The sequence below is a fragment of the Lepus europaeus genome, chromosome 3 (assembly GCF_033115175.1).
Source record: "Lepus europaeus isolate LE1 chromosome 3, mLepTim1.pri, whole genome shotgun sequence".
In the NCBI taxonomy this organism is placed as follows: Eukaryota; Metazoa; Chordata; class Mammalia; order Lagomorpha; family Leporidae; genus Lepus; species Lepus europaeus.
In genome coordinates, this window is record NC_084829.1 from 44299658 (window position 1) to 44324624 (window position 24967).

At 42.4% G+C, this 24967-nt stretch overlaps 1 protein-coding gene across 1 annotated transcript in view; it reads left to right on the forward strand.

The window, feature by feature from the left end:
- CDC5L (cell division cycle 5 like) overlaps nt 1–24967 on the forward strand; it is a 53421-nt gene that overhangs the window by 13139 nt on the left and 15315 nt on the right. The window contains exons 6-13 of the mRNA XM_062186202.1: nt 1169–1387; nt 4069–4213; nt 6302–6490; nt 16953–17101; nt 18656–18818; nt 20833–20997; nt 22168–22248; nt 23183–23425. Coding sequence (XP_062042186.1) covers nt 1169–1387; nt 4069–4213; nt 6302–6490; nt 16953–17101; nt 18656–18818; nt 20833–20997; nt 22168–22248; nt 23183–23425 — 1354 coding nt within the window. The remainder of the gene's footprint in view (nt 1–1168; nt 1388–4068; nt 4214–6301; nt 6491–16952; nt 17102–18655; nt 18819–20832; nt 20998–22167; nt 22249–23182; nt 23426–24967) is intronic.

The window sequence follows — 24967 nt, forward strand, 5'->3', positions numbered from 1 at the left end:
CAGGGAGGAGCCAGGAGCTCAGAACTCCATCTCCATCTCCCATGTGGGTAGTAGGGCCCAAGCACTGGGGCTGTCCTTTGCTGCTTTCCCAGGCACAATAGCAGGGAGCTGGATGGGAAGTGGAGCAGCCGGGACTCAAACAAGCACCCATATGGGATGTCAGCACTTCTATATACTTTATTGTAACTTGTCTCCCTCTTTTAATATTGTGAATAATGTTTCTCACCATTGAGGCATGGGAAAATATAAAGAAGAGTAAAAATTAAATGAATTTCGCCTTGAAAGGCAGAGTTACATAGAGGCAGAGAAAGAAAGGTCTTCTGTCTGCTGGCTCACTTGCCAAATGGCCGCAACCACCAGAGCTGAGCCAATCTGAAGCCAGGAGCCAGGAGTTTCTTCTGGGTCTCCCACATTGGACCATCTTCCACTGCTTTCCCAAGCTATAGCAGAGAGCTGGGTCGGAAATAGAGCAGCTGGGACTTGAAGTGGCACCAGTATAGGATACTGGTGCTGCAGGCAGAGCCTTAGCTTACTGTGGGAGCATTCCCTGCTGTGTTCCCAGGTATATTAGCAGGAAACTGGGTTGGAAACAAGCAGCTGGGACTTTAGCCAGCACTCTGATATGGAATGGTTGCATCACAAGTGGTGGCTTAACCTGCTGTGATGCAATGCTGGACCCCCCAATGCAGAATCTTACCTGCTAAACCAAACATTTGCCCTGGAGTGCATTAAAAAAAATAAATAAATAAAATAAATGAAAAGCTTTGCATGGACTCTATTTAAGCATTTCTAATATTAATTGTACTTTTCCTGTTTGTCTTTTAATTTCATTTTAGGATTTTTTTTACAGTGCTACAAAGTTACAGAATTTAAATCTCATAGCTGTTAATCTTTTCTTGCCATTTATTTAATTACAAAGTACATTCCTATCTAGAGATGATAAATCTTATCATAGTTCTTTCTTGTTTTTCTTTTTGTATTATACTGTATATGCTTATGTTGTATACCTTTAAACCAAAACTGGAATTTATTTTAGGATGGTGTGAGGTGAGGATTTAAGGAGATATTTCTTTCCTAAATAGCCAGCTGGTTTTCTGAACTCTGTTGATCAAATCTCCCTGCCCATGGTATGTGATTTTCAAGGTGATTTTGTATTCACTTTGTTTAGGCGTCTTGCTGCCCTCCAGAAAAGAAGAGAACTTCGAGCAGCTGGCATAGAAATTCAGAAGAAAAGAAAGAAGAAGAGAGGAGTTGATTATAATGCTGAAATCCCATTTGAAAAAAAGCCTGCCCTTGGTTTTTACGACACTTCCGAGGAAAACTACCAGACCCTTGATGCTGATTTCAGGAAATTAAGACAGCAGGATCTGGATGGAGAGCTGAGATCGTGAGTTGCCTTTCTGACTTGGAAAATGGAAAGATATAGGAAGAATTTTCTGAAGGACCAGCTATTGTTTTTATCAGAGCCAGATTTTTATTATTTAGCAGAGTGTGGTCTTCGTCTGCTTTATTATGGATTCACCTTTCTGAGAAAAGGTGGCCTTGGTGGTCCTCTTTTTAGCACTGAATGCTGTTTGCGGCTCTTGAATTGTAGTGCTTGGCTCTGAGTGGCTGTTTACTCACTGAGTCACATCTTACCATGTATGCGTGTTTGGAGTAGATCAGTTGTTTCACTAATAGCCTTAGGAATCTGTCATCAAAATCTAGTCTGGTGGTTTCTTTTTTTGGTAAGAGGGATCTTTACTAGTTGAAAATTTTGCCCTGTTTTTATTAAAATTAAAAGGAAAAAAAGTTACCAGTACATCCTTGAATATTTTCACTTGATAGAGATAGATAGGCATATTAATTTTGTAGAGGATTTATGGTGCAGAGGATTTTTCTTTCTTTCTTTCTTTTTTTTTTTTTGACAGGCAGAGTGGATAGTGAGAGAGAGAGACAGAGAGAAAGGTCTTCCTTTTTGCCGTTGGTTAACCCCCAGTGGCCGCTGCAGCCGGCGCATGGTGCTGATCCGAAGCCAGGAGTTAGGTACTTCTCCTGGTCTCCCATGTGGGTGCAGGGCCCAAGGACTTGGGCCATCCTCCACTGCACTCCCGGGCCATAGCAGAGAGCTGGCCTGGAAGAGGGGCAACTGGGATAGAATCCGGCGCCCCAACCGGGACTAGAACCTGGTGTGCCGGCGCCGCAGGGCAGAGGATTAGCCTGTTAAGCCACGGTGCCAGCCTCTTATTGTCAGAGTTTTTTAGAACTTCTTTTAATCTTATATGTGAGTATTGTGGGGTGAACATTTTATTATCATTAAGGATTCTTTTAGTTTTCTGTTCTTTGATGCCTTTCTATTTCTGTTGACACGAATTGTTACTAACCAGATACAAGTCACTGTAAAACAGTTTTCTTGGATATACGCCCTTTTATTTACTTATCAAATCAGGACCTTGCTGAGATAGGCTTTACAAATAAAGAGATTAGAGAGGAAAATGGGTCATTTGGAAGTAATAGGCCAGTGGAGGGAAAGAAAGACATTTGAGAGAAGACAAGGAGGTATTGGAGGTTTGAAAGATCACCTTCCCCTAGCTGTAGGCTTTCTATTGTCCTTTGAGTGTCATTTCTCAGTGCTCAAAATCCTTTTTTGGGGCAAACGTTTGGAGTAGTGGTTAAGCCACTGCTTGGGACGCCGCTGTGCTGTGTATTATAGTGTCTGGGTTCAAGGTCTGGCTCCACTTCCAGTTCCTAGTGTGCACCCTGGGAGACAGCAAGCAGGTGATGGCTCAAGTGTCTGGGTGCTTGCCACTCATGTGGGAGATTCTGATTAAGTTCCTGACTCCTGGCTTCAGCAGGCATTTGAGGAGTGAACCAGTAGATGGGAGGTTCTTTCTGTCTCTCTGCCTTTCAAATAGTTATAACCCTTTTAAAAATGTGTGAATTTATTTATTTAAAAAATTTTTTTTTATTTGACAGGTAGAGTTATAGACAGAGACAGAGAGAAAGGTCTTCTTTCCGTTGGTTCACCCTCCAAATGGCACTGTGGTTGGCACTGTGCCAATCTGAAGCCAGGAGCCAGGTGCTTCTTCCTGTTTTCCCATGCGGGTGCAAGGGCCCAAGCACTTGGGCCATCCTCCACTGCCCTCCTGGGCCACAGCAGAGAGCTGGACTGGAAGAGGAGCAACCAGGACTAGAACCCGGTGCCCATATGGGATGCCGGCACCGCAGGCAGAGGATTAGCCTAGTGAGCCGTGGCACCGGCCCCCTATATATTTATTCTTAATATTTATTTGAGAGGCAGACATATACTCACACACACACATACACACACAGTTTGAGAAATAGAAGACATAGAGTTCCTATCTGCTGGTTCATTTTCCAATGTCCACAGCAACTAGGGCTAGCCCTGGCTGAAGTCAGGAGTTGGGAACTCAATCAAATCTCCCACGTGTGTGTCAGGTACCCAATTACCTGGGCCCTTACTGCTCCCTTCCAGGGTCTGTATTAGCAGGAAGCTGGAGTCAGGAGCCAGAGTTGGATATTGAATCCAGGTACTCTGGTGTGGTGTGCGGGTGACTTAATTGGCATGTTAACCACAAGGCCACATGCCTACCTCTGTGAATTTTAAAAATCATTACAATTTAGTAACAGCTTCAAAGGGAAATTTCAGAATTTACAGTGTGTTTTAATTTGATTTCCTTCATCCTTTTTGGCATATCACTTCATCCTTTTCCTGTGTGTCATACATTTTTATATAAATATGTTAATGTGTGAATAGTTTTAGTCTTTTGACATTAAGTAATGTTTTGCATATCATTCTATAGTTAATATGTTTTGATATTTAGTATTTACTTAATGTACCCTGCTTTCTTAATTCTGTATTGAATTTTTGTATTTTTCTTGACTATAGTAGGTAAGTAATGGTTTAGGGAAAAACTTAAAAAATGTATTGTTTTCGTCTTTGTATTTAGTTATTTTCTTAGAAATGGGGTTGTTTTTCAAAGGGTATGGGAATTTATATATGACTTTTAGTGTTACTGCTTATATGTAACTTACAAATGCCTTCTTCTTTACCTTGATCCATGACAGTGAAAAAGAGGGAAGAGATAGAAAAAAAGACAAACAGCATTTGAAAAGGAAAAAAGAATCTGATTTACCATCAGCTATTCTTCAAACTAGTGGTGTTTCTGAATTCACTAAAAAAAGAAGCAAATTAGTACTTCCTGCACCTCAGGTAATCTCATAAAAGCAGTTTTTCATTGTGTGAATGTGTATCTTGTATTATTCAGTAAATGTTTAAGGGCCTATCTATCACAATTGTGCTAGAATCTTTTTAGAAATTCAGTCTTAGGGGTGATTCACACATAAAAATAAGTTGGGATACAACAGTATGATGAATAAACAACAGGTTCTCTGTGTAGGTTGTCATATCAGGTCTTAAACTGCTTGTGTGATGATTCAGTTAAGTAACCATCAGCTGTTCGCCACTTTTCAGCAGGTTAGGGCTTCATCCTCTTTTGTCGTTGGAGATGTGTGTTGGCTCTGTGAACTTGAAGCTGCTTTCTCTCATGGACTCTTTTGTATGTCTTGCTTCTCTTTGAGACAATAGATATGATAATCAGTGTGGGAGTTGTGGAGGAGACAACAAACATTCTCTTACTCAGTTTGTTGTATACTCTATTCTTTTGTCTTAATTATAGTTGATCAGGAACATGGGAACTTTGAGTAACTGCTGGTTTTGTTTTGAAAAGTGCAGCTCTGTAGAATCATACAGGTTTAGTGGGATATAGGAAAGGACTTAGGAAATCAGAAGAGCTGCTTTTTTCAAATGAGTTTATTGTCTGCATCAACACAAGATTCTTGGACATGAACTAATTTTGTCATATGCTGCTTTTTCTAGTAGTGATATTTCTCAAGTTGAAATTTTGCCTTTTTTTTTAGTATTCCTTGAAATTACTAAGATAACACTTTTATATTTTCTTAGGATTTGTGGCTCAGTGAACTTTATGATATTTTAATTGGCTTTCAATCTTTTTTTCTACTGATATTGATAATTGTTTTGTGCAAATGCTATTATTTTATGTCTTTTTAAAAAACAGATTATTTATTTGAAAGGCAGAGTTAAAGAGAGGTAGAGGCAGAGAGAGAGAGAGAGGTCTTCCATCCACTGGTTCAATCCTCAGGTGGCCACAAAGGCTGGAGCTGGGCTGATCCTGGCTGAAGCCAGGAGCCAGGAGCTTCTTCGGGATCTCCCATGCCGGTGCAAGGGCCCAAGGACTTGGGCCATCTTCTACTGCTTTCCCAGGCCATAACAGAGAGCTGGATTGGCAAGTGGAGCAGCCGGGATTCAAACTGGCACCCATATGGGATGTCAGTACTGCAGGCTATGCCACAGCGTGGGCCCCATGTTTTCTTCAAGATTTTTTTTTTTTTTTTTTTTTTTTTAAGATTTACTTATTTATTTGAAAGTCATAGTTACAGAGAGAGAGAGAGAGAGAGAGAAAGAGAGATCGATCTTCTATCTACTGGTTGATTCCCCAAATGGCTACAACTACCAGGTGGGCCAGGTGGAAGCCAGCAGCCAGGAGCCAGGAGCTTCATTTAGGTCTCCTATGTGTGTGTTAGGGGCCCAAGCACTTGGGCCACCATCTGCTGCTTTTCTAGGTGCATTAGCTGGGAGCTGAGTCAGTAGTGGAGTAGCTGGTGTTTATATGGGATTCAGGCCAGCCCCTATTTTATGTTCTTGGTACATTAATATGTTGATTTGAAAGAATTTTGGCATGGAAGTATCATGGATTTTTTTCACCACACTTTTTATTTTAAGATTTATTTATTTGAAAGGCGGAGATACAAAAAGAGAGCGAGTGAGTGACTGTGAGCATGCAACAGAGAGGGAGAGAGATCTTCCATCTGCTGATTTTCATTCAAATGGCTGGAGCTATGCCAAGCTGGAGCTGGAGCTAGGAGCTGAATCCAGATCTCCCTGTAGGTGCAGGGGCCCAAGGACTTGGGCCATCTTCCCCTGCTTTCCCAGGCACATTTGCATGGTGCTGGATCGGGAGTGGAGCAGTTGGGACTCAAACTAGCAACCATATGGGTTGCCTAACTCACTGTGCCACAATGCTGGCCCCTTCACCATGCTTTTTAAAACTTCAATATGGATATTTTCAGAGCCTCACAAGAAAGGAGAGTAGTGCAAGGAATTCCTGTGTGTTCATCTCACACACAGCTTCAATAATTTCTCTTCCTAGAATATGGACATTTTGAGCTGTGTTGATTCTTGGTTACGATGTTGCTTACTGTAACAATTATGTCCTTTTAGATTTCAGATGCGGAACTCCAGGAAGTTGTAAAAGTAGGCCAAGCAAGTGAAATTGCACGTCAGACTGCTGAGGAATCTGGTATAACAAACTCAGCTTCCAGTACTCTCTTGTCTGAGTATAATGTCACCAACAACAGCATTGCTCTTAGAACACCACGAACACCAGCTTCCCAGGACAGAATTCTGCAGGTAAGGTGTCACATAGCAGAGTGAGCCTTTGATTTTGTTTATGGTCCTTAAAATCAGGAAGGAGATCACTCAGTGATTTGACTGTGTTTCTTTCAGGATAAACTGTGAAACTGAGTCCTGAAAGCATAGATCACCTCTGTGGTAGAGAAGCAAAATCAGCAGACTCTGTATTTAGATGGCTTAATTCCTGTATTCATTAATTTATAGCTTTTGAGACCAGCTCTTTGTACTGTCAGTAAAGCATAACGTTTAAATTTTTAAATTTTATATCACCCACAATCCTAGAAAGAAATCAGATGTGTAGTCAGTAAGATTTAGAACTTCCTTGCATTTCTAAACTTAGCTTGGCATGGTGCCAGTAGTACTGCTTCCCTCCTTCTTAACGCACAGGGTAGACATAGATCTTTGTGTTCCCAGGGTGTCTACATGCCAGAGTGCATGCACACCTACAAAATGCTATTGTATATTATGAAAAAGCTCACTAAATTATTGCTCACTGGTTATTTTATCAGCCAGCTCAGGGCTTTTAAAACAAAAAAGTGTTTTTTTAATTAGAATTTTCATGTACTGGCTTACTCCTCAAATGCCTGCAATGATCCTGACTAAACTATGCCAGGTCTCCCACATGAGTGGAAGGGACCTGACTACTGAAGCTGTTACCTGCTGCCTATTTGCATTGGTGGGAAGCTGGAATCAGGAGCCAGTCAGGAATTAAACCGAAATGCAACACTGGTCTCCTAACTGCTAGACCAAACGCCCTACCCCAACTCAAGGTTTTGAAGAGGTTTGGACACAGGGCTTTCACAAGTAAATAAGTCATATATCCGGCATCTCAGAAGCTTTAAAAATCAATCTTGTGATTTATTGTCCCGGACCCTTGAGTACCAATCAGGAATGTTTTCCACAGTGTTGAAGGCGAGGTAAAGTGTCCAGTAAGCCTGTTCAAGCAGATAGGGAAAAGCCAACTACCTACAGAGGGAATAGAGAGGGTCCCAACAGCCCAGAATACGGCCAAGATCCACTTCCGCAGAATAAACCTATTACTAAAGAGGACGCTAGTGACTGTAGGTGTGGTAAGACTCCCGTTAGCCACCTTGCCCTGGTGACCCTGCCGTGGTGTTGGTGTTGGGAGGTGCTCCCCGACACACACAGTGCTTGCTCACTGCTTTCGTGTCAGCGTGGAGCACAGCAGGATGTGCTTGCCTGCCCTGCAGCATCCCCATGTCCTCTTCACTGGCAGATAGGAACACCTGCCCCTTCTCCTTTTCCTCACTATTTCAAAAAGTTTGCCAAGTGTGATGATTAGTAACACTTGAAAATTTTAAGAAAAATAATAAAGCTTTTTGTTTTGGGGAAAGGTTGTATCATAGGGTAATATATAAACAACATTTAATAGGAATCCTTTGCATTGCCTTTGTTTGTTTGTTTGTTTTGACAGGCAGAGTGGACAGTGAGAGAGAGACAGAGAGAAAGGTCTTCCTTTTTGCCGTTGGTTCACCCTCCAGTGGCCGCCGCGGCCGTTGCGCTGCGGCCAGCGCACCACGCTGAACCGAAGGCAGGAGCCAGGTGCTTCTCCTGGTCTCCCATGGGGTGCAGGGCCCAAGCACTTGGGCCATCCTCCACTGCACTCCCGGGCCACAGCAGAGAGCTGGCCTGGAAGAGGGGCAACTGGGACAGAATCCGGCGCCCCGACCGGGACTAGAACCCGGTGTGCTGGCACCGGCCTGCATTGCTTTTTAAACAGTTTTTATAGACAATTCATGCAACATTCATTTATTCCAGTATATTTATGGAGTTGTACAGCCAACACTCTGGTGAGTTTTAGAGTATTTCCATCATCTAGGGAAAACCTCGTACCCATTAGCAGTCACTCCTCATTCCCTTCAAAGCTGCCAAGCCCTGGGTCACCAGTGATACACTTTATCTCTGTAGAGTTTCCTTGTTTATACGGTTCATGTGAATGACTCAATGTAATCTGTGACCGGCTTCTTTCACTTAACATGATGGTTTTGGGGTCTGTCTCATTTTTGTGGCACTTACCAGTACAGCTTTCCTTTTTATTGCTGAATAATACTCCATTGTATGAATCTACCACATTTTATTTATCCATTCATCAGCTGATGAATGATAATGTACATTGATGATTTGTATCTTTTGGCTACTGTGAATAATGCTGCTTTGTGCACGTGTTTTTCACAGATATATGTTTTTCATTTCTTTTGAATATTTATACATAGGAGTAGAATTCTGAGGTTTTTTTTTTTAGGATTTTTTTTTTTAAAGATTTATTCATTTACTTGAAAGTCAGAGTTACACAGAGAAAGAAGGAGAGGCAGAGAGAGAGGGAGGTATTCCATCCAATGGTTCACTCCCCAACTGGCCGCAGTGGCCAGAGCTGCACCTATCCAAAGCCAGGAGCTTCTTCCAGGTCTCCCGCATGGGTGCAGGGGCCCAAGGCCTGGGCTATCTTCTACTGCATTCCCAGGCCATAGCAGAGAGCTGGATCAGAAGTGAAGCAGCTGAGACTCAAACCAGTGCCTATTTGGGATGCTGGCACTGCAGGTGGCGGCTTTACCTGCTATGCCAAAGCACCGGCCCCTTTAATTCCATTTTTACACGTCCTTTTAAAGAGTTTTTTATTTACTTTCACTTGGGCAGATTGCCAATTATACATGGTAAAGGCAATATATATTGATATGAATATATATTGATATATCAAACTATTAAGATGGCTGTATCAATTCTTTGGGGGAAAAGTATAGAGCCAGGTTCCCGGTCAGTTTCCCTTCCAGGCAGCACGTGGCATCCGGTCCCCTGCTTTCTTGCTTGCTTGCTTGCTTGCACCCTTCACTAGACCTGCATTGTAGAATTGCCCAGAGGCTGTCAGAGTAAAGACAGCCTATAATAACACTGCTGAGTGACTCATAGCAACAATGGCATCAGCAGCTGGCGCGAACCCATTTCACTGCCTAGCCTGTGTCTGAAGATGTTCACCAGTGTTCTGTGTACAGTGAGGAGGCAGCATGCTGAAATGCTTCTGTTCAGTTCTGTATATTTGAAAATAGTGTGTTCTCTGATGGTTACCTGCAACGGCACCCTGTATGAAAAATAAAGACTCACTGCCATAAAAAAAAAAAAAAAAAAAAAAAGAGTTACAGAGTTACAGAGCTGCAGGGGCAGAGAGAGAGACAGGGAGGGAGGGGGAGAGAGAGAGGTCTTCCATCTGCTGGTTCACTCCCCAAATGGCCACAATGGCCGGAGCTAAGCCAATCGGAAGCCAGTAGCAAGGAGCTTCTTCTGGCACAGGGACCCAAGGACTTGGGCCATCTTCTACTGCTTTCCCAGGTCACAGCAGAGAGCTGGAGCAGCCGGAACACGAACCAGCACCCATATGGGATGCCGGCACTGCAGGTGGTGGCTTTACCTGCTTGGCCATAGCACTGGCCTCAGAATTCTGGATCTTGTGGTAACTGTGTTTTAACTTTTTGAAAAACTGCCAGATTGTTTTCCAAAGTTTTTGTACCATTTTACTTTTCTGTCAGGAATGTGCAAGGGTTTTGATTTCTTACATACTTGACAGCATTTATTATTATCTATCTTTTTATTATAGCCATCCTATACTTACACACTCTCTGGGTGTGAAGTGGTGTCATGTTGTGTTTTAATTTGAAGTTTCCAAATAGCTAATGATAATGAATATCTTTTCATGTGCTTATTTTATTAAGTTGTATAAGTCTTTTATGTAGTCTGAATGTTAGGCCCTTATCTGATTTATACTTTGTAAATATTTTCTCCCATTTTGTGGGTCTGTTCATTTTCTTAACATTCTCACTCAACATAAAACGCTCCGGTTTTCATGAAGTATAGTTTATTGTTTACTTTTGTTGCTTATGAATTCAGTCTTATCTTAGTAGGCCTTGCTCAACCCAGAGTCATGAAGATTTTCCTGTGTCTTTGTTTCTAAGAGTTTTTTGGTCGTAACTCTTACTTCTAGGTCTGGGATCCATTTTGAGTTAATTTTTGTTGGTGGTGTGAGATAAGAGTCTCCATTTTTTTTGTGTGTGTATAGATATCCAGTTTTCCCAGCACCATTTGTTATTCTGTCCCAATTTTATGGTCTTGACACCCTTAAAAAGTTTAGTTGATCTTGAATATCAAGGTTTATTTCTTCCCTCTGAATTATTTTCCATTCATCTATATATCTGCTCTGTGCAGTCTTGATTCCTATAGCTTTGTAATATTCCTTTGTATTTTAATATGGGCTTTGAGGATCATTGTTAAAGAATACTGAGGTAATGAGAAAGTTGATTAATTATTTAGAAAAAATATAGAACAGATTTGGATGCCAGGTTGTATGCAGTAAGTCTGGGGCTTATAATTTTGGATTTACCGCCTAAAAGATGAGGCAGGTTGTTTGTAGAAAAAGGGTACATTTGTTAGAATTAAATTTAGTTATAGCCGGCGCCGTGGCTCAACAGGCTAATCCTCCGCCTTGCGGCGCCGGCACACCGGGTTCTAGTCCCGGTCGGGGCACCGATCCTGTCCCGGTTGCCCCTCTTCCAGGCCAGCTCTCTGCTGTGGCCCGGGAGTGCAGTGGAGGATGGCCCAAGTGTTTGGGCTCTGCACCCCATGGGAGACTAGGAGAAGCACCTGGCTCCTGCCATCGGAACAGCGCGGTGCGCTGGCCGCAGCGCGCTACCGCGGCGGCCATTGGAGGGTGAACCAACGGCAAAAGGAAGACCTTTCTCTCTGTCTCTCTCTCACTGTCCACTCTCCCTGTCAAAAAAAAAAAAAAATTTAGTTATAGCAGAAAACACCTAATGGGGGCCTGCATAGAAATTTATTTTCATTTCAAGTTCTAATTGTTGAGAGGTAAATCAGAATGGCACTGGTGATACTCACATGGTGTTAGAAACCTCTTTTGTTGTCCCGTTCTCAGGGTCTCCTTGTGGTGGGTAAAGTAGCAACAGAGCAGCCATTATGCCTGCATCTGACTGGCAGAAGGGAGGAAGGGGAACAGGGCCATACTTTCTCTTTTTAAAAACACATCTCTTGCACATACCATTTCTGTTTCTGTCCCACTGATCGGAATTTGGACACCCAAACATATCTAGCTGCTGGAACGTGTAGTTTTTGTTGTGGGTCATCAGGTGCCTGGCGGAGGCTCCTGTCTCTTGGAAGAAGAGAGTAGATTTTTTTGGTGACAATTGGCAGTTTTTGCCACAGGTAAGGTATTGGATCATGTCTGGTTCAGGTCCTTTGGGTTCCCTATGATGAACTGATAGAAGTTGAGATTTAGTCAAGTTAATTCTGATATGTTTTAAATTACTTTCATGCAAAAATTTGATAAATTGGTCTTTGTGAGCTGTTGGTTGGATGTCTCTTCTGCATATGAAGCAGGTGACACCTCTGTCACTTTTGTGTGTGGCTCTCACTGAAAGCTCAATCCCTGCCCCTGGTGCCAAATCAAATAATGGGGACAAGGTGCGAGGGTAAAGGAAGAATCTTTAAACAGTTGAGGGGGTAGCAGACTTCCAGTCTCAAGAACTATGGCCTTTCAGAATGAGAGTGTTTTGAGTTTTAAAAGAAGCTACAAAGGAGGGGAAGCTGATCTGGTGAAGTTGTGAAGGAGCTGCAAGCCTCTGGTGAGGGCCCTGCGCTGAGGCTTATACATCCCTTCTCCGATTCCTGCTCTTTTATCTGCGGAAATCTTGACATAAGGAACAAGACAGTGTATACCTTAGTACATGGGGAGTGGGAAGCCAGTGGTCTCACTCTGAGAGCTAGAGAAGATGCTCTGCTGGTGTGATAGCCAGGTGGGCTTTCATCAGCTTGCAGGCCACATGCAGGTGCCGCAACCTGGAATTCCCCTTCCCAGACCTGGAATTCTGCTAAATGAAGCTCCTTGAGACAATGCTGTCCACCAAAGTGTTAGCTGTTAGAGAAGCAAATGACCTCATGGGTCCTGGATTAGAATCCTGGAGGACCAGCTGTACCACTCCCTCAAGTCAGTGAGTTAAGCAAAGGACGGCTGCTAGGAGACTGGGGCCTGATTTGGGGCACTGTTTGGGGGGTTTAGTTCCATAGCTAGTGACTTGAGGAGTTTGGCTCTTGTCTCCTGTCTCCTTTGATCTAGTTGTAGGGTGCATCAGTCAAGGTTCAGTAGGGGAACAGAACCACTGTGACTGTCAGGGAGGAGTTTGGTTACAGTAGTTATACACGGTTCTGTGAAAGCTAGGGGAGAAAAGTTCTGAAAAGGAGGATTAAAGGATTACAGAAAGGTCATTAATTAGCCCCTGGTGTGGGAAGTGAGTCAGCTCAGAGTTTGTGTGGAAATCTGGAAGCTTAGAACAAAGCAGGCTGGTGATAGAAGTCTGTGGAGGTTTTTAAAAAAGTTTTCTGTATTTATTTATTTTAATGATTTATTTGAAAGAGTCACAGAGGGAGAGACTGAGAAAGAGATCTTTCATCCTCTAGTTCTCTCCGCAGATGGCCTCAGTGGCCAGTGCTGAGCAATGCTGAAGCCAGGAGCTTCATCTGGGTCTCCAATGTAGGTGGCAGAAACCCAAACACTTGGGTCATCTTCTGCTGTTTTTCCCAGGCCATTAGCAGGGAACTGGATTGGAAGTGGAGCAAGCAGGACTTGAGCCAGTGCCCATATGGGATGCTGGCATTGCAGACAGTGGATTTACCCACCATACCACAACACCTACCCCTTTTTTTATTTTTATTTTTTTTGAGATTTATTTTATTTATTTGAAAGGTAGAGTGACAGAGGGGTAGAGAAAAGAGAAAGAAACCTTCCAGGGGCTGGCGCTATGGCGTAGCGGGAAAAGCTGCCTCCTGTAGTGTTGGCATCCCATACGGGCGTTGGTTGAGTCCCGGCTGCTGCACTTCTGATCCAGCTCTCTGCTGTGTCCTGGGAAAGCAGTAGAAGATGGCACAAGTCCTTGGGCCCCTGCACCCACTTGGGAGACTCAGAAGAAGCTCCAGACTCCTAGCTTTGGATTGGCCCAGCTCCGGCCATTGCGGCGGCCGTTTGGGGAGTGAACCAGCAGATGGAAGATTTCTCTCTGCCTCTGCCTCTGCAACTCTGCCTTTCAAATAAATAAATCAATAATTCTTTTTTTTTTTTTTTTTTTTTAAGAGACCTTCCATCAGCTGTTTCACTCCCAGAATGACCAGGAGCCAGGAATTCCATCTGGGTCTTCCACATTGGTGGCAGTAGCCCAAGCCCTTCTTCTGCCTCCCTAGGCACATCAGGAAGAGCTGGATCAGAAGCAGAGCAGCTGGGACAGGAACTGGCGCTCTGACATGGAATGTTGTCATCACAAGTGGTGGTTTCACCCTCTGCCACCTACCCAGGGTTGTTGGCTCCTGCTTCTGTGAGTTGATAGCTGGAAGTCTAGAGATGGGCACAAAGTTGGCTGTACAGCAGGACTGGACGTGGATCAGGGGATATAAGGACATGCTGAAACTTGCCAGCTCCTGCATGTCCTTCACTGCCTCTAACCAACCCCAGCCTTCAGAGCATAGCAGTCACTGCTTCCCCTCTGCCACCTTTAGCTTCTACCTCTGCCTCTTCCTCTGTTCACTGTTGGTGAACTTTAACCCAGAACCTTGTGAGGAAGGTGTGGGAAACATCCTGGTGTAATCAAGTTGACAAGAGAATAATCTGCCATGTAGGAGACAAATTTTTTTTTTAAAGATTTATTTATGTATTTGAAAGAGTTACACAAAGAGAGAAGGAGAGGCAGAGAGAGAGGGAGAGAGGGAGGTCTTCCATCCGCTGGCTCACTCCCCAGTTGGCCGCAACGGCTGGAGCTGTGCCAAACTGAAGCCAGGAACCAGGAGCTTCTTCCGGGTCTCCCATGCGGGTGCAAGGGCCCAAGGACTTGGATCATATTCCACTGCTTTCCCAGGCCACAGCAGAGAGCTGGATTGGAAGTGGAGCAGCCAGGACTCGAACTACCACCCATATGGGATGCTGGCACTGCAGGCAGAGGCTTTACCGTCTACGCTACAGCGCAGGCCACTAGGAGACAAATCAGAGATGCACAGCATCCTACTAGGTCATCTCATGCCAGAGTGCTCCACTTCTTGGCCAGATAATTTGGGGAAATTTTTTTTTTTTTTTTCGAAGGAGGTCACTGGTGGTACAAGTGGCCTTTCCCTGTGACCTGCATCTGGCTTCAGGGTCCTGGGCCCCGATGCTGGATGTGTGACTCTTCCTCCCTTTTTTTTTTTTTTTTGACAGAGTTAGTGAGAAAGAAAGAGAGGTCTTCCTTCCGTGGTTCACCCCCAAAATGGCCGCTACGGCTGGCGCGCTGTGCCAATCTGAAGCCAGGAGCCAGGTGCTTCCTCCCGGTCTCCCATGCCGGTGCAGGGCCCAAGCACTTGGGCCATCCTCCACTGCCTTCCCGGGCCACAGCAGAGAGCTGGACTGGAAGAGGAGCAACTGGGACCAGTACCCGGCACCCTAACCAGGACTAGAACCTGGGGTGCCAGCGCCGCAGGCAGAGGATTAGCCAAGTGAGCCGCGGCGACGGCCACAGATAGGATTTTGATAATGTAAAATTCAGGATTGATTCTCTTGATAAAGATCTTTAGAGTAATAGGATAAATTTGTGCTGGTTGTATTAATTTTGCCTTATAAGTTAGTGGCTTAATATATTTCACTGTGCTTATGATTTCTGTAGGTCAGAAATTTGCACAGGACACAGAAGGTATGGCTTGTCTGCTCCAGGATGTCCAGGGCCTTAGCTAGGAATACTCAGCAGTTGAGGATGATGTTATAGTCGGGCGTTTCATCTTTCCATGAGGTTGATGACAGCTGTTGGTTGAGTCCTCAGTTAGAAATGTGTTGAATCTGGCCGGCGCTGTGGCTCACTAGGCTAATCCTCCGCCTTGCAGCACCGGCACACTGGGTTCTAGTCCCGGTCGGGGCACCGATCCTGTCCCGGTTGCCCCTCTTCCAGGCCAGCTCTCTGCTGTGGCTAGGGAGTGCAGTGGAGGATGTCCCAAGTGCTTGGGTCCTGCACCCCATGGGAGACCAGGAGAAGCACCTGGCTCCTGCCATCGGATCAGCGCGGTGCGCCGGCCGCAGCGCGCCAACAGCGGCGGCCATTGGAGGGTGAACCAACGGCAAAAGGAAGACCTTTCTCTCTGTCTCTCTCTCACTGTCCACTCTGCCTGTCAAAAAAAAAAAAAAAAAAGAAATGTGTTGAATCTGCTTGTGTCCTGTCCATGTGGCTTGGGCTTTCTCACAACATGGTGGCCTTAGAACAGTTCTCATGAGGTATCTCGGGCTCCAGTGTATTACACTGAGTGAGGTGGGAAACAGCATCTCTTTTTCTAATAGCCTTGAAGTCAAGCACTGTAATTCTTGCCGTGCTCTGTTGGCTACAGATGCATCACAAACCCATGCAGATTTGAGAATGGATTGTAAGAAAAACAAAAAGCATGAGAGGCAACAGTTGTGACCATGTTTGAGAAATAAAGTCTCCCACAGACCCGGAATGCAGTTACAAAGGTAGTTAGGATAGGTTTGTAGTGGAGGGACCAAAGAGAGCATAATTAGGTCTGCCTGAAGAGATCAGGCAAGACTTCTGAAGGAGCTAGACCGAGATGTCTTGTGAAGTGGATAGGGTACCTGGGAGTATCTTAACTTGCTGTGGCACAAGAAAATGAGACAGAGAAGGCAATGAAGACTGGATAAAGAATTAGTGATGAAGCCAGACTAAAACCTAAATGTTCTGACATTTGGCCCAAGTTCACACTGGGAAAATTTGAGTTCTTGCTGCTTTTTAAAAGAGATTTGGCACAGGTAATAGGAGAAGCTTTTAGGTAATGATAATTTCATACATGAGATGATAACAGCATACTTTAACATAAAATTTACTCCAGACCTTCTGATGTGATGTGTGAGGTTGACAGAGGAAGTATTAAAATCTGCCAAGACTGGTGTTCATTTTCTTTCTTGGTTTTCATTGAGAAAACGTTTAAAAATTCTTCCTTCTTGGCTGGCGCCACGGCTCACTTGGCTAATCCTCCGCTTGTGGTGCTGGCACCCCGGGTTCTAGTCCTGGTTAGGGCGCTGGGTTCTAGTCCCGGTTGCTCCTCTTCCAGTCCAGCTCTCTGCTGTGGCCCGGAAAGGCAGTGGAGGGTGGCCCAAGTGGTTGGGCCCTGTACCTGCATGGGAGACCAGGAGGAAGCACCTGGCTCCTGGCTTCAGATCCGTGCAGTGCCAGCTGTAGCGGCCATTTTGGGGGTGAACCAACGGAAGGAAGACCTTTCTCCCTTTCTCTCTCTCTCTCTCTCTCACACTGTCTAACTCTGCCTGTCCAAAAAAAAAAAAAAGAAATTCTTCCTTCCTGAAGATTTGTATAGTAGGTACAGAAGAGAGGATTCTGCTAGCCTGTTTTAACTGTTAAACATGTTTCTTTACCTTCTTGTTAATCAGGAAGCCCAGAACCTCATGGCCTTGACTAATGTGGACACCCCATTAAAAGGCGGACTTAATACTCCATTACATGAGAGTGATTTCTCAGGTGTGACTCCACAGCGGCAGGTTGTACAGACTCCAAACACGGTTCTTTCTACTCCATTCAGGTATTGTAAATAAACATGTTTGATATTTTAGAAAAAGAATCCCAAGACTTGGACAGTGTGTTTGCTTTAGTAATGTTGACAGATAATGGAAGTAAATGTTCAGTTTGCCTTGATTTCTTTTTACTCATATTAATAAATAACATAGTAGTAAACAGGAAATGGCTAAGTACTATGGAGCTTTGTTTTTTTTCAGAGTTTAGGCTGTTTTCATGTTATTTTTGAATATTTTGGTTTTGATTTTAAAGAAAAAAATGGATTCATCATTGATGTTTACTTGGTGAATTCATTTTATGTGTGTATTACTATTGCCCTGCCCCAACATTTTATTATGAAAATTCAAACAATCAGAGAGGTTGAAAGAATGGTAAAGTGAGCGTCCATAGACTTCCCACAGTTTCTATGATTTGTTTGCTTTACTGCTTCCCTGTCCATTAGCTCATCTTATCTTCTAAGGAATTTTAAAGTAGGTTGCAGGTGTTATTCCCTAAACACTTCCACGTACATATCATCAAGTCCAATTTATTGTTTGCAGTTCTTTTAAGCTACTGTTTTTCAAGAATTTCTAATATACAACTAAAATAGAAGCAAATTGTGTTGAAATAGAGTTGGAGTGTCTAAGGGCTAGAAATATTTGGAGTTTTAAGTGTTAGGATTTGTCCTCCTACTGGTTGTTTAGTATCCAAAGCTGTTCAGACTGTGAAAGCTATACATGACAGCAAAATCGAGGGCATTGGCAGCTAATCCTTATATAAGATTTAGTAATTCTCATGAGGCTTGTAAGAGAGCCTAATCCCTGTTTTCCTGTGTATGTCTTGTCTCTCAACTAGATTGTAAGCTCCTTGGGGGCAGGGACCATGTCTTATACGGTAACACCTCACCTATCCGGAACAGCTGTCTGGCAGCACCACCAGTCTGGAACACAGCCAAGATACAGGAAGTAAGCAATTAAAAAAAGGGCTTTAAACATTTATAAGTTGCTGCAAGTCTATGGACTTTATTGCTAGGAGAGTCTCTTAGGCTTCACTCAGAGCCTACTTATATTTCGATGTGATTCTAAAAGTGTGACATTTGGTGTCCAAACAAAATGTAAAGGGAGGAACTTCTTACGTGTGCACTCGGTGATAATGACAATGATAATGATGTAATAGCCAACAGCATAATAGGGAGGGAAGAGACAAATGATAAAATGAAGATACTGAACCCAGAAAGAGTCATCTGGGGTCACTGAGTGTGGTAGCCGGCCTCCCTGCACATTGCATGATCTTAGCCTCATTAATGTGTCAACAAGTAAGTTTTCTGGGCCCAGCTTAGGAAGGCAAGACAATGTGAAATGAAATGATTAGAAGTCAGTAAAATAAAAATACTGTGTGTCAGTTTTACACTTGCTGCACCAGATCTTTATTCAACATAGAGATTTGACTTAAAACCAGGTAGACAGAATTTCAGGAGTCTTACTTTTTTATCTGCATTCTCTGTGAAGTAATTTCTACAAAAAACAATGCAAAGCACAGTGTAATTATAAGTGGCCTTTTTATTGGGATTTTGCTTTTCTAGGACTCCTTCTAATGGAGCTGAAGGACTGACTCCCCGGAGTGGAACAACTCCCAAACCAGTTGTTAACTCCACCCCGGGTAGAACCCCTCTTCGAGACAAATTAAACATTAACCCAGAGGATGGAATGGCCGACTACAGCGATCCTTCTTACGTGAAGCAGATGGTGACTATCAGTTCCCCTTTAATACACTGAAAAAAGTTCTTACATCTCATGGGTGCCAAATTAAAAATTTCCCCCATTAGTACCTATCACATATAGCTTTGGATGCTGTAGATAAGACTTGATGAGAATGAAACCTTTCTTTGGGATCATAAGACTACTTTTTATTACTCTTTATATATTTAAATATTGATGAAAAAATGCTCCTGGAATCTCTATGATTTTAATTTTTTATCATTTACTAATAATGTCCTTTGTTGAGTAATAGATTTTAATTTTTTCTATTTCTATACGTTAAGTTTTGATTATCAACTGTTTCATAAATTTTGAGTCTTGAATTCCTCAGTAGCTTAGGTCTTAAAGCTAAGTTGATTTAATGTCTGTTGATTTCAGTCATGTTTTCTTTTGTATATTTTACAAGGTGAGAACGAGTAAAAAGTTACACTTTTTGCTTCTGCCCATGGTTCTGCCTTTCTTGCTTCACTGTTGCTCTTTTTTGCCTGATCTCCTAAGGGATCATTGTGAAATTTTTAAAAAATGAGTTCTAATGATAATGACCTGTCTTCAGTTTATGAGTTAATTCTGATTTCATGTGTAGATTTGATTAATTTATAATGTAAGCAATTTTTATTTTTTATTTACTTGAAAGAGCAACAGAGAGAGGCATACAAAATACAAAAAATAATCAGGATATCAGATGAACATAAGCTTTTTAAAAGAACCAACATGCCTGGGATGCTAAAAGAAAGTAATGTATTCGTTGGGTGTCAGGAAAGCCTTCATTGAGGAAGTGTGTTCAGAAGGAAAGTGAGGGTAGTACCAGATGGTGGCTGTAGTCTGGAAGGCATATAGCATGTTTTTGCCAAGCAGCTTCTCTGGTCCTCATGTCTAGCACACAGGAAAGGAGTAGTAAGGAATGGGGCTGGAAAGGTGAGCCAAGATGTACTGAGGAGAACTTTGTGTACCAGATAGATTGCCTGCAGTCTGTGAATTAATATTTCCATTAAAAAAAGGCACACTGTATCTTTTTCAGTTTAGGTTTTATTAGTCTAAGGACAAAAGGAATCTTGAACTTGTTATTTTCATTTGTTATTAAATTTTATTGTCAGAAATGTGTTTCTTTTAAGGGGCCTATGTTATGGTAGAGTTGGTAAAGCCACTGCCTGTGACACCAACATCCAATATGGGCACCAGTTTGTATCCCAGCTGCTCCACTTATGATCCAGCTCCCTGCTGATGGCCTAGGAAAGGCAGTGGAAGATGGCCCAAGTGCGTGGCTCCCTGCCATTTGCGTGGGAGACCGGGATGAAGCTCTTGGCTCCTGGCTTCAGCCTGGCCAAGCCCTGGGCATTGCAGCCATCTAGGAAGTGAACCAGTGGATGGAAAATCTCTCTATGTCTCTCCTTCTCTTTCTGTAACTCCTACAAATAAATGAATAAATCTTCAAAAAAAAATTTCTTCAAGTGAAAATTCTAAATTTTTTCCCTGTCTCTGCAGAGGTCATTTCCAAACCTTCTATTAGAATATTCCTGAGTGTTTTCATTGATCACAAATCAGAGTTTATTTTCATCTTTAAATTTGAGAGGCAGATAGAGCATGATCACTCCCATCTGCTGGTTCATTACCCAAGTGCTTTGTGAGGGCAGGGAGCTGGGAACTCGGTCTAGGTCTCCCATGTACATGACAGGAGCCTAATTACATGAGCCATCACTGCTGCCTTCCAGGGTCCACATTAGCAGGAAGCTGGAATTAGGAGTGGGATCTAGGAATCAGACCCTTGTGCTCTGGATGTAGGCATCCTTACTGGTTTTGTAACCGCTAGACCAAATAGCTGCCCCACAGGTTAAACTTGATTGTGCTTAATGTAAAGAAGAAAGGCACATAGAAAATAAACAGAATTCTTGTCTCAGCTCTGAAGTTGAATATCATTTTTCTAGAATTAATATTAGGCTCTTTTATTTTATTAGTTGAATACTTAGCATATATGAATTTAGAAGAACCAATATTTTTTCTACAGGAAAGAGAATCTCGTGAACATCTCCGTTTAGGGTTGTTGGGCCTTCCTGCCCCTAAGAATGATTTTGAAATTGTTCTACCAGAAAATGCTGAGAAGGAGCTAGAAGAGCGTGAAGTAGACGAGACTTACATTGAAGATGCCGCTGATGTGGATGCTCGAAAGCAGGTGGGTAACTGCTGGAAAGAAGTGTCACCTTGGTTGAGGGTCTTAGTAGGCCTAACTAATGAAGAACATGACAAGTTTTTCAACATTTAAAAAGAATTAATCTCAAAAGTCAGTGACTTACATCATTAATAATATATTGCCACAACCTCCTGATGGGCATTCTTAACATGTACATGTGTGTGGAGATGTAAATACTCCATCAAATTAAGTTTGTTCCTGTAACACACAGTCTTGTAGACTTTGCTTCAGTCTAGTGAAGAAGAGATGTTCTTGGTCAGTCTTAAAAACAAAGTACATCTTGGGTTGGTTGAGTAAATGATTTTCAGCCAGTAACTAATAAAAATACATTTAAAATTTTAGAGAGTATGTCAGAATAATAGTAGTAGTACCTTGTACTAATATATCTTAGAGTTCATTACTTCTTCATTTACATGTAACAGCCCAATGATGTAAATTGGAGAGATATTGGCTCCTCTTTAGACATTAGGAAACATTATCAAATGAATGAATTTTGCCAGGTCTTGAAGCTGCTAAGTGGTGACTCCTGAGCTACAACTAAAATTATGGGACCCCTTTCAGAAAATCCTGTGGTAGTCTACTTCAGGGTGGCTTTAGGGAGCTTTAATCTCAGGGCATTGGAATGAGAACTATCATCATTGAAAATCACTTTTTGAGGAGAATCATAAATATGCTTTTTGGTGAGGGACAGAGGATACTTTTTCTGTTTAGTTTTTTGAGCTACCATGAGTTACATTTACTTTCTCTGAAATGGTGTGAAATTTTAATGTGTTACCACATTCATAATTTAAGGATCAGGAAACATTGTCTAGCCTTTTGAATTAAAAGTCAGGAGCTTTGAGATGAAAGAGAAAAGTTGTTTTGAGGGAATCTCTTAAATTTAGGATTCCTACTCAGATAAGAGGATTATTTATCTGATGAATGCAGCCATGTAAATTTGGAGAATGCTCTAGGAGACATTGAACTTTCTTAGTTTTTATGAGAATCAGTAATTTCTGTTGCCTTACCATTATCTTCCTATAAACTTACATAGATTTCTACAGCTTTAGCTCTTGAACATACCTGATCCTACAGACCAAAGTGTCTTCAGCTTTATTGAGAAGTGTCAACTATTGTATAGCAGCAATAATGGACATAAAAATCATTTTTTAGGCCATACGAGATGCAGAGCGTGTAAAGGAAATGAAACGAATGCACAAAGCTGTCCAGAAAGATCTGCCAAGACCATCAGAAGTAAGTGTTAGAATTTCTGGTTTAGGAAGTTTTAAATTTCTTTTATATGGTTGATATTTTATATCATCCATAAAGACTATAAAACAGAATTTCATCTACTCTCTGGAATCTAGTAAAGTAGTTCTCAAATCCAGTCTCCAAAATGTTGCACTGGGGATGGGAGTATGGGAACATTTAGCCTAGTGGTCCAGATGCCTCTGTCCTCTATTGGAGTATCCGGGTTTGATAGCTAATACAGATCTCGGGGGGCAGTGATGATTTAAGCCATTCGGTTTCAGCCACTCATGAAATGCACCTACATGGGAGACCTGGCTTTGTCCTAGCTCACTCCTAGCTATCATAGGCATTTGGGGGATGAACCATAAGATGGGGGAACAGTGGAGTTGTCTCTCTGTGTCCTCCCCTTTCCCCCCCTTCCTATCTACCTCAAACACATTTTAAGAAGGTAAAGAAATTAAAATGTTGCACTGTTACCAGAATTTTTTTAAAAAAGATTTATTTATTTGAAAGGCAGAGTTGCAGAAGAGATAGAGATCTTCTACCCACTGATTCACTTCCCAAATGGCAGCAATGGCCAGTGCTAGGCTAGGCCAAAGCCAGGAGCCAGGAGCTTCTTCCGGGTCTCCCACATGGGTGTAGGAGCCCAAGGACTTGGGTCATCCTCCACTACCTTCTCAGGCACATCAGCAGGGAGCTGGATTGGAAGTGGAGCAGTTGGGGCTTGAACTGGCACCCTTATGGGATGTAGGCATTGCAGGTGATGGCTTAACCTGTTACACTACAGTGCCGGCCCCACCGGTAAGAATTTTGGAGAAACAAAAATCATTTTTGAAAATGTAAAACTGCTATTTTATTCATGTTGTAAAACAAACAGGCAGTAACAATAGTTTTTGGAGTGATGTGTTTGGTAATTGTACTTATTTTAAAATTTTAGGTAAATGAAACTATTCTAAGACCCTTAAATGTAGAACCACCTCTGACAGACTTACAGAAAAGTGAAGAACTAATCAAAAAGGAAATGATCACAATGCTTCATTACGATCTTCTCCATCACCCTTATGAGCCATCTGGAAATAAGAAAGGCAAAACTGTGGGATTTGGTACTAATAATTCAGAGCACATTACCTATCTAGAACATAACCCTTATGAAAAGTTCTCCAAAGAAGAGCTGAAAAAGGTATGTGGAACAGGAATATTTCTTCCATGACATGACATTTAAGCATTTGTTTAAGTGCTATGTGTCATGGACAGAGATGAATGTATTTTACCACACTGGTATTCATAAACAGCGGAAGCATATGACCATAAGAGATGAATGCTCACATTAAGTGTTAGGAAAGGAACATACTGTAAGTACCCCTCTCCCTCATGCTTTGGAATAAGTGTTTATCAGGTAAACACTGGCCTTCTTAGCAAGGTGTTATTGTTTCATGAGTGTTTGGCTTGATTGATAATTGAATGGCAGTAATATACAGGTGCTCCTCAACCTGTGATGGGGTTATGTCCTGATTAACTCATTGTAGTTTGGAAATAACATAAATCAAAATTGCATTTACCACACCTCAGCTGTTGAACTCCTAGCTTAGCAACATGGTACACTATAGGAGTGTTAGTTACTTAGCCAGTGATCATTATGACTGACTGGGTGCTATGGCTTGCTGCTGTTGCTCGGCATTGTGAGAAGAATATATTGTATATCTTTAGTCCAGGAATAGATCAAAGTTCAAAATATGAAGTAAAATATCGATTTGATGCCTGCTTTTTTACACTGTTGTAAAGCCAAAAAGTCAAATCATCACAAGGAAGGACTGTCTGTATTAAAAGTATTTGCAGATTAAACCTTTCACTTATTCAAAGAAAGGGATTACTTTTGGTGAATTTATTCCCCTGACGTGATTTCTCCCTATTCTTTTGGATGAGGAAATGAAAGATTCCTTATGTAAGGTTTGTGTTTCTTCTCCATATGCATTTTACTCTTTGTGCTGTGACAGCAGACAGCTATGATTATGTGCTAGAAATCCACAGTGGTGTAAGAAAATACAGTTGGTTTCATAGTTGGATGCTGTGGTTTGAATGTCCCCTCCAAAACTCCTGTTGAAATGTAATTGCCGTTGTAACAGAATTAAGAGGTGAAACCTTTAGGAAGTGATTCAATGAGGGAGCTTTGCCCTCACGCATGGATTAATGCTGTCATCTTGGGAATGAGTTACCTGTGAGTGGTTTTGTTATAAAAGCAAACTCTGTCATGCCCACTCACACACTGTGATGTCCTCCTGTGTTAGAGGACAGCAGAAAGGCCCTTCTTAAATGCACACCCTTGATCTTGAACTTCCTGACATCGAAAGCCTTTTTGCCTTCAGCCTTCAGCCCTGAGAGGCACTGTCGGACCCATTGGTTTTTTAATGGACTGCTGCATACTTGGGAGAAAACAAGACTTTTTCTCCTTTCTTCTCTCCAGTGCGTTTCCTCTCTGTCCCTCTGTTTCTCACGCTTCATTTTCCCTGTTGCCTAAGCAATGCATCTATATTACAGGATTTTTAGATAAGGAGGGTTTCCGTTTATATTCCAACAACTTGCTCCTGATTTTTAAGGAGCTTTGAGTTATTCTTTTTCAGTATTGCAGCAGGAAAGCTGACATCTGTTAAGTTTCTGCTTTGTGGCAAACACCTTTAATCCTTGAATTGGGGTTGATAAATCAGGCCGCAGAATTAACGCCTCT